The 9,518-nt window shown below is 49.4% G+C and overlaps 1 protein-coding gene across 1 annotated transcript in view; it reads left to right on the top strand.

Annotated features, from left to right (window-relative positions):
- The window catches only part of Ctdsp2 (CTD (carboxy-terminal domain, RNA polymerase II, polypeptide A) small phosphatase 2), a 26,851-nt gene extending 20,023 nt beyond the window's left edge, over positions 1–6,828 (top strand). Inside the window, exons 4-7 of the mRNA XM_013018435.1 lie at positions 175–310; positions 2,309–2,401; positions 2,492–2,677; positions 3,071–6,828. Coding sequence (XP_012873889.1) covers positions 175–310; positions 2,309–2,401; positions 2,492–2,677; positions 3,071–3,196 — 541 coding nt within the window. The 3' untranslated portion in view covers positions 3,197–6,828. The remainder of the gene's footprint in view (positions 1–174; positions 311–2,308; positions 2,402–2,491; positions 2,678–3,070) is intronic.
- Positions 6,829–9,518: the final 2,690 nt, after the last annotated feature.

The raw sequence follows: 9,518 nt of genomic DNA, 5'->3' as shown, positions 1-9,518 counted from the left end.
AAAAAAAAAAGTTAAAAAAAATCTTCAATTCCGGCAGAATTTGGCAGTGTGTGATGGGATCTGGGGGAGTAAGGAAAACCAGAAATTGGTGCAGTATGGAACACGGAGCTGAGAGCTCCTTGGTGGGCCAACAGGAGGGGCTTCCTAGTATCTCTAGGAACAAATCCCCTCCAGATCCTCCCAGGGTCATGGGGCAGTGGGAGCTCCTCATCCTTATACTACCAAATTGATGTTATTAACTCCTGCTTTCCAGCCAATCAACAATGCTGACTTCATAGTGCCTGTAGAGATTGAAGGGACCACTCACCAGGTGAGCTACCCACCAGGCACACCAAACCCCAGACTGGGGGGGGGATCTGCCTCCACTCCTCCGTGCTGGGGTCCCGCATCCTTCCCAAGGCTTTGGTTATGTCCATTGACCCCTTGTCTGTAACTTCAGCCTCTCCTATTTTATTGCTATCCTTGATACTCAACCATAAAATAAGACTTTCAGCTCCATACCTCCCTCTAGCTGTCATGTCACCTTGCTTCATCTCTGTAATCAGGGTGTATGAAACAAGTTTATATTATTTAACAATAGTCATTTGTTGACCATTGTTTATGTGCATGTTCATGCACACACGTGTACACACATACACTCATACACACAGATGGAACTCTTGTTTCATAATACAGTAACTTTTAACAGATTTATTACAGCCACCCCCCCCAATACTGGGCATTGAATTCAGGGCCTCCAATTTACTAGACAGGCATTCTACCATTTGAAGAGATCCAAGCTTATTTGTTGAAGTGAGGTATTTGTTGAGATGAGTTCTTGAGAACTCTGCTCAGACTTGCCTCAAACTCCAATCCTCATGAGTACCTAGGGTCACAGTAGCTCCTATGCCTTGACCCTATTCAATTTTCTTTATTCCTGAATGGTGTTCTGCCTGTTAACAGGCAGGGATACTGGCTGCTCCTGGAAGACTCTCCTCCTTGTCCCACCACCTTGTAAAGAATTAGTGAATTTCTTCCTCCCCCACCTAGGCATCTCCTGTGTGATTTCCCTCTCTTTGAGTCCCTGCACTGGATTCTGCTCTTAAGTGCTCAGCATGCATCTGTAAAGGGCATGGGATCTACACAGCCACATGTAACCTGCTTCAGTCTGGGGTTAGAGATCAGGAAGTTGGTAGTGAAAGACCGTTTACTTAGAACACTTGCCCAGGAAGCCTACCAGTTGGCAGGAGGTTCAGGTAGCTCTGAAGCAGATGCCCTGGTAACCTTGCTATTTGTCTGCCAAGCCTGATCAGGTAGCAGAGTTACTCAGGGGATTTGGGGTTTGATGTTTTAGTAGGTTGTCGCTGTATTTTCAGCTCTCTTAGAGGCATTCTGCACCTCCACCACCCCACCTAGGTGAGCATATAGAGATGCACAAAACCCATGGAAGAAAGGGGAAGAAAGAGGGTAAGACTGAGGAGGGCTAGTACCTAAGGTGGGATTTGAGGAAAAAGTGAGGGGAGGTGAAAGTAACTAAATAGCTGGGAAGAAGGGTGAAGGGTGAAAGTTGGGGAGATGTTGGGCTGACAGGAACTGAGTTGGGAGTATCTGGAGAGGGTTCCTGCTGCAGGGTTTGTGAGGGGTGTGGGGAGCTGGATGACTTAGGCCGGCTCTACTAGAACTTGATGGCAGGCACACACTCTGTGCTAGGACCTGGAGGAAATGGTCCTACAAGCACTTTGGTAGGCTGAAGGCAGGAAATAATTAAGAATGCAGATAGATGAGATGTGTAGCTAAAGAACCTTTACAGGCAAAATTCACCAGATCCTGGTGAACACCTGGTGGACACCAGGGTTAGCATAGTTGGCAGGGTGTGAGCACAGAAAGTGGACGTAAGGACACAGCGTGGAGAGGGTCCAGTCTAGTCATCGAGGGAAAAGGTCTCTTCTCCCCAATGCAGTTCCATGTGAGGCACAAAGTTTCAGGAAGTACTGGTATCCTTGCCTGATAGGGACCTGAACAGATTATCCTCCTGGAGTCCAGGACAAAAAGCTCTCACCCAGGCTGTGGCTGGATTCAAGTAATCCAGGATAGGCTGTTTCCATCTGTGAGGCCTATTCTTGATTACTTGTTTCCGGAGGCAGCTGATGGTCCACCGCTGGAATGAGAGATGGCTCCTGGGATGTGCACGCACTTTGCTTCCATAGCCGGATTAAGGTTGGGACCCTGAGCCAGCAGACTGCCACACTTGTGTGAACGGCACAGGTGGCAGCCCTTCCTGCTTCTGCCTCCCAGGGCTCCTCCAACAGGCTGTTCTGCTTCTCCCCAGGTGTATGTGCTCAAGAGGCCTTATGTGGATGAGTTCCTGAGACGAATGGGGGAACTCTTTGAATGTGTACTCTTCACTGCCAGCCTGGCCAAGGTACCTGTGGGGAGGAGGGGAGGGAAGGAGCCTGCAGGACAAGGGGTGACCAGCACTACATCCAAACCAAGGCATCTTCTCTCCTCCCAGTATGCTGACCCTGTGACAGACCTGCTGGACCGGTGCGGGGTGTTCCGGGCCCGCCTGTTCCGGGAGTCCTGTGTATTCCACCAGGGGTGCTATGTCAAGGACCTTAGCCGCCTGGGGAGGGACCTGAGGAAGACCCTCATCCTGGACAACTCACCTGCTTCTTACATCTTCCACCCAGAGAACGCAGTGAGTCAGCAGGATTGGCGCTCCTGGCAGGGACTGGGCGAGGGGATGGGCAGGGAACTGTGCCGACCTGGCAGCCTCCGGGGTCTCTGGGTGAGGAAGGGAAGAGGCAGCACTCAAGAGATTGAGGCCTCTTTTCTTTCTTTGTGAGAATCCTGGGGCTTAAACACAGGCACTGTCCCTTAGCTTTCTTGCTCAAGGCTAGTGCTCTGTCATTTGAGCCTCTGCTCTACTTCTTTTGGCTTTTTTGATGGTTCACTGGAGATTAAGAGTCTCAGTGGATTTTCCTACCTAGCCTTGAACCAGGATCCTCAGATCCCAGCCTTCCAGAATAGCTAGGGTTATAGGCATGAACTACTGGTGCCCAGCTTGAACCCTACCTTTTTCCCACCCCAGGTGCCTGTGCAGTCCTGGTTTGATGACATGGCAGATACCGAGTTGCTGAACCTGATCCCAATTTTTGAGGAGCTAAGTGGAGCCGATGATGTCTACACCAGCCTTGGGCAGCTGCGGGCCCCTTAGCCCTCCAGCTTCCAAGCAACGGCCACCCCAGTAGGGGACTTTGCTATACTGTGCCTTTCTGACCAGCCTGACGGACCAAGCAGAAGCTGGAGCACCTCACCAAATGGGTCCTGGAAATAGAAGTGATTAGAAAGAGCTTTAGAGCAGGTTAGATGTCAAATGGGCAAGTCAGCCCAACAGTATCCAGAGCTGCCTGCTCCCTGAGTTGGGCTCCTGAGATTTGTGTGTTTAGTGTATTTGGGTGGGTGTGTCTCGAGGAGTCTCCAGTGAGCATCACCCCAGGATAGCCAAGTGTTTCAGGGGGACAGGGGCTGAAAGATCAAGACTCTTCGCCAGTTAGCTTGTCTCCTCTCCCATCACCTGACAAGCCTCTGAAGACTATTGCAGGCTCCATTGCCAAACCATGGCCTTTCCTCAGTGTTGTAGGCCTGTGCCAAGGAAAAAGGAAGGGCCAAAGGCTGCCTTTGGATGCCTGGGGCACACACCTTTCTGAGAACTTTCTCCAGCCAGCTGCTGTAGACAAAAAGATGCCATTTCTGGAAGGATGAGAACTTGTTTCCAGAATCAGCACTCCCGTGGCCATCGGTCCCGAGGCCTTAGGGGCTGCACTTGCTTCCAGCTGAATGCCTGCCATGGGCCCTTTCTGGGTCTCCCCAAGGCTCAGGCTCTGGGCTTGCCTTCCTCACCAACTAGCCATAGTCTTCATCCTATGAGGAAGGAAGTCTTCTCCCTGCCCTGGCCTGGAAGAGGACAGATAACTGATTTCCGTTCCTTTAACTCTGTTTAAAATTCTCTTTCTAAACATGGAGTGGTGGGCCTGGTTTGTTTCTGGCAAAGCTGTACCCCTGGGAGTAAGAGGAATGGAAGGTGCTGGGGTTAGGGTTATAGAAAAGAGCATGAATGTTTGAGTCCTCTTGGCTACATTGTAGATCAGCTAAGTTTCTTCCCAGAAGTCTGCTCTTCAGGGATTCTCTGCTGGTGCTGGCCCAAGGACATCATTCTGAAGGTGGGGAAGGGCTCTCAGCTGCCCCAGCCCCTCCCATTGGGCAGGGCTCTTTCCTGTTGTGTCTTCCCTAGGGGTCTGTGCTGTGCCAAGCGCTGTTCCAGCCTTCATCCTTCCAGCTTATTGCTATTCCTCTCCAGGGCCTCTGAACGCCTGCTTTTCCACGATGGAGAAAGGATGGGTATTCTGTCTTTTGGTTGCCAACCCTCAACGCACATGCCTCTCCTGCCTCTGGTATCAAGAGTGAGTGAGCCTCTCATAGACCTGCACTCTGGGTGTCTCTTGCTTTCAAAGGTTCTTAATAGTAAATGCTTTAAAAAAAAAAAAAAGTCATAAGATGAAAGTTTCCCCAGGATGGAAAATGAAAGGGGAAGTGCTGCTGTAATTGGGAGCACAAGGGGCCCCTCAAAAGGGAGCCCTGCCTCAGCATCACTGCCTTAATCATGGCCTCCCCACACCCCCCCAGGGCTGGGTGGGGGTTCTCCCTTTTCCTCCCTCCTTCTGGATGGGAAGGGATTCTGTTCCCAAGTCTGTTTTCCTTGGAGACAGGTGTTACAAAGCATTTGTGAATCGCTTCAGGTGCAGGTCACCACCCACTCAGGACTCATCCCATTATCCTTTTTGGTTTCCACACACGGGGTCCAGCCTCAGGAACCACACAGTTTGGAGAAAGAAAAGCTGAGTTGTGGCACAGCAGCTCGACGGTAGCTGGCTGGCTAGCATCTTTTCTCTTGCCTCGCGGTGCCACCTTCCCACCTTGTCCCAACGTTGTGAGGCCTTGTCTTTCTCTTTGGCATCCCAGAAGTAGAACAGAGCCCCCCGAGTTCATATGGTCATTTCCCCCAGCATCACTGGGGTCCTACAGGTAAAGGGGACGATGGCTTCAGGTGCTTACCAAGGAGGCTGACCTCTTGAAAGAACCTGGGAACTCACACCCTTAAGGCCAGCTGTGGCCTTAGGTTCAGGTCCTGGCTGCCACCCTTTCAGGAAAAGCCTCTGTCCAAGCCCATCTCTGAGGGCTTGCACAAGTCTACCATTTGGTCCAGCCAAGCTTTTCTGACTAAGCAATAAGAGGCTCAAAGCTGATTGAGTTCCAAGGACCTTCTTGCCCTCCTTTGGCTCTCCATGTTTTTCCACATGGAGGTAGAGCCTGTGCCATGCCCTTCCTATCCAGCTTGTCTGAGCTCTTGGAGTGTGACACGCGACCAAAGCCAGGGTGGCTTGGTTGGAGTGTCTTCTGCTGCTTCTGCATGAAGCCCCTGCTTTTATAGACCCTGCTGCCATCAGCACCCTGATTGCCACCTGCAGGTCCCTATAGCAGTGCCATCCCTACCCACTCTTTTTCCTTTCCCAGAGAAGCAACATAGCCAAACCTAAACAGGGTCTATGTGTGTGGACCAGAGCCAGGCTGAAGGCATATTATTGCAGCCGGCTTCCTAGTTTTCAGGTGTTGGGGGCAAGAAGTGATTGTGGAACTTGCTCCTCCAAGGAATCAGGCAGACTCACTTTTGGAGGAGGGCAAGATTGTGAAGGGAGCCAGTTCATCGTGCAGTCTGCTCTAGGGCTTGCCACCAGCCCTTCCTGTTTGAAACTGGTCTTCAGGAGTCAGTAGGCCACCTGGCCTCAAGCACCAGCTTCAGCCCTGCCAGGAATCTGCCCACCTTCCAGGTTCAGTTCTTTTAAGGTGCCTCTTCAGGGACACAGTGTGTCTCTCTGATTGGGCTTCTCAGTCAAAAGCCTGATGTTCGTGTCCCTCTTATAGGGGGAGCTTTGGACACAGGACCAGTTTGGTAAAAGGGTCAAGTAAGGGTTTCCACTCTGCACATTGTAGAGGGGACACTCTGTAGGCCCATGGGTCCCTTATTGGAGGAGTTGAATGAATTTACCTTCAGTTAACCTGGGACCTTCTGTTTAGCTCCCTCCTGCCTCCCAAAGATTTTTTGTGTGTGTGTAAGTGGTATAAACTCACCTTGTTAACAGTGGCCCAGAAGCTTCTTTATATTAAAAGCACGAGCGTCTCAAGGCAGTTGTTGCTTGGGAAATGGATCCCGTGCAGTTGTGCCACCCCTACCCTGTTCCTGAGGCCAGTTGGTAGGCAGCCCATGTAGGGCCCCAACAGGCTGTGTATGTGTGTGAGAGAAAGGTAAGCTCCTTTTTCCCACCCAGGGCTTCAGTGGGTTACTTAACCTCTGTTGTCCTTTAGTCGCTTTTTTTTTTTTTTTCAATAGGGACTTGGTTATGTCTCTTTGTTTTGTTCTTTCTGTTAAGCACCCGTACTATCTGCATATTCAGCCAGGGCAGCGGAGGTCAGAGGTCTGTCCAGCTGCCCTCCTCCTCCAGCGTTTTGGGGTCTGTCCCTGGAGCATACCCACTCCTTTGGTCCCTGAGCTCCTTTGCTTGTAATCAACCCCAAGCTTGCTGCATTTCCCTTTCAAGATGCCATTTGGAGAGGGAGGATCTGCTTCCCACTGTGACTGGGCTATGGGATTCTGACTACCTTGCTTCATGATTTGATAAATTTGTTGTATTCAAAAACTTGAAATGTAGGACGCCATTAAGTGTCTGTTTATATTTTTGGAATATTTGTATTACTTACAATTAATTAATAAAAGCAGGTTTTAAAAACCTATCCAGGAGTGGGAGTGGCCTTCTTAACCTGCTGTTATTCCTTTGGGCGTTGTAGCAGGCATGTCTTTCTGGTGACCCTTCTGCATGTCATGATGAAGCTGAAACACACAAGGTGAATAGGTCAAGGAGGTAGAAGTTCAGGTCACAGAAGTTCACCTGCATTAGCTCTACCGTGGCCCCCTCCATTGCTGCCCAAGTGCTTAACAAGCAAATGTGTGGTGTCCTGTTGACTGCTGGGCATGAACCAGAGTCTTAAGGGAACTGGGTCTCAGTTCTCCTATGCGCCGTCTTCCCCAGTGCTTCCCAAACCAGGAGCCTTGTCATTCAGAACCCAGCATGGTTCCCGATGTTTAGTAAGTACTTCACTGCTGATTGGACTGAGCGGTGACTAGTGAGACCCCCAAGGATCCAAAAACCCTTCTAACCTCTTAGACTCTGCCCTCTGCGCAGGTGCCCAGAACCTTCTCAGGGAAGCTGTGCCACTCTAGATATCCAGCACACACAGCAGGCAGTTCTGCCTCCTGCATTCAGCGTAATGCATTCAGCTCTACAATATGGCAAATTTCATATCCTCCCTCCCTCTTCCTGCATTATTGATGGACTGCACTTTTTAAAAAATCAATAGATCAGGGTGTGGAGCTGGAGTTAAAAGAAGCCTTTAAAAGTCTGCTCTTCTTGTTTTTGCTGTTTTGAATAGGAACAGATAAAGCTTTCCCTCTAGTTTGAATAAGTCCAGCCCAGGGCTAGGTTGGCCATGATTGGCCAGATCTAGGAAAATGTGGTTAAGATGCAAACACAAGCAAATATAACCCAGTGTCTGCAGCCATTGCTAAGCTAAGCAGCCAGACCTGGAGCCTCTTGCTTTGAGATAGCAGTTCAGTATTGTGACTACTCACTCTCCAGAAAACTGAAGACAGGAGAAGGCAAGGTAAGGTGTGATTCATGGGTGCAGGTCAGTCAAACCTACTGAGTAAAGCAAAAAGGAAAGGAGGACAGAAAACTCTGCCTTTGTCTTCTGGGGTGAGGTTTTTTTTTTGTTTTTTGTTTTTGGGGTTTTTTTTTTTTTGGTGTCAGTCCTAGGGCTTGAACTCAGGGCCTTGGCACTGTACTTGAGCCGTGTGTGTGTGTGTGTGTGTGTGTGTGTGTGTCAAGGCTAACGTTCTACTACTTGAGCCACAGCTCCACTTCCAGCTTTTTTTTTTTGGTGTTTACTTGGTGGATAAGTTTCAGACTTTTTTGCCTGTGCTGACTTTGAATTGCAATCATCAGATATCAGCCCCCTGAGTAGCTAGGATTACAGGTGTGAGCCACCAGCACCTGGCTTAGGGTGAGGCTTTTAAAGGGTTGAAACCAGGAGTTTGGAGACAGTTGCACGAACTTCCTGTTGAAACATACAGGTGCATTTGGAAACCAGTGAACAGAAAAGGACTATTTCCAAACCAAGGGGTGGGAAAGAGTAAGATTCCCTTCCATCTCTTCCTTAGAGAATGATGATATGGCTGCTGGGTGTGGTGGTTCCCTCCCAGTTCCCAACCAGTTAAGAAGCCGAAGCAGAAGGGTCATAAAGTCAAAGCTAGCCTAAGCTACATCATCCTTAGAGAGAAAGAAGAAAGAAAAAAGATGCAAGAAGGTTAAAACCAGCTTGTTTGGTTTGGTGTTCATCCCTAGGGATATCTGTAAGATTAAGGACCACTGGCTTTTTAGCCTGCAATCAAAACCACCCAGTTCCAAGGGATCAAGGACACTGAATTAAAGATGTGGGGAGAGGAGAGATCCAGCTTCTGGGATCTTTGATGTTGCTGATAGAACTGGGGTTTCTATGTGCTACAATGTGGCAATAAGTTCCTTCTTGGAGCATCTGTCTGCCGGTGGGATCCCTGGCCCAGTAAGCTTCTTCCCACCTGTGAAGTTCCGGCGGCTTTGGGCACTCTTGAGACTCCGTTCTAATATCTAACTTTGGCTTTTACCAGGTCTATACTTACCTCCAAGGAATGAGTTTATTGCCCCTGGTCCCTTCCCCTACAGGAATCACCACTTTTACCTTTAATGATGGAGACCTAGGAACCAAAGAAAACCTGAACAAACATTTCCTGGCAATTCTGAGCCTCACAGGGTGGGGCAGCACTAGTTATTGAATTAAGTCCTCAAATATTGGCTTCTCCGCATCATTGCTCTGCTTTAGTCCTGTGCTAGTAGTACACAAAGGAACTGCTCTTCATTTTCATTTTGTTTTGTTTTGCCAATGTCTATCCTAGACAAAGACATATCATTCTGTAAATCTGGCTTTGTCCATCAAAACTCAAGAATATTCATGTTCCGTGTGTGTGTGTGTGTGTGTGTGTGGGTGTGGGTGTGGGTGTGGGTGTGGGTGGGTGTGTGGGTGGGTGGGTGTGTGTGGGTGTGTGTGGGTGTGTGTTCCAGTACTGGGGCTTAGCTTTCCAGTACTGTCTTTTAGCTTTCTCTCCTGAAAGCTGGAATGCTACTACTTGAGCCACAGCTCCACTTTGGCTTTTTGGTGATTAACTGAAGATAAAAAGTCTCATGGGGGGCTGGGAAGGTGGCTCAGTGGTAGAGCGCTTGCCTTGCATGCATGAGACCCTGGGTTCAATTCCTCAGCACTACATAAGCAAAAAGAAAAAAGCCAGAAGTGGCGCTGTGGCTCAAGTGGTAGAGCGTTAGGCCCCACGACCA

Source organism: Dipodomys ordii, unplaced genomic scaffold (assembly GCF_000151885.1).
Source record: "Dipodomys ordii isolate 6190 unplaced genomic scaffold, Dord_2.0 Scaffold3, whole genome shotgun sequence".
Taxonomy (NCBI): Eukaryota; Metazoa; Chordata; class Mammalia; order Rodentia; family Heteromyidae; genus Dipodomys; species Dipodomys ordii.
Note: the sequence above shows the minus strand (reverse complement) of the source record. Positions and strands in the feature narration are given on the sequence as shown.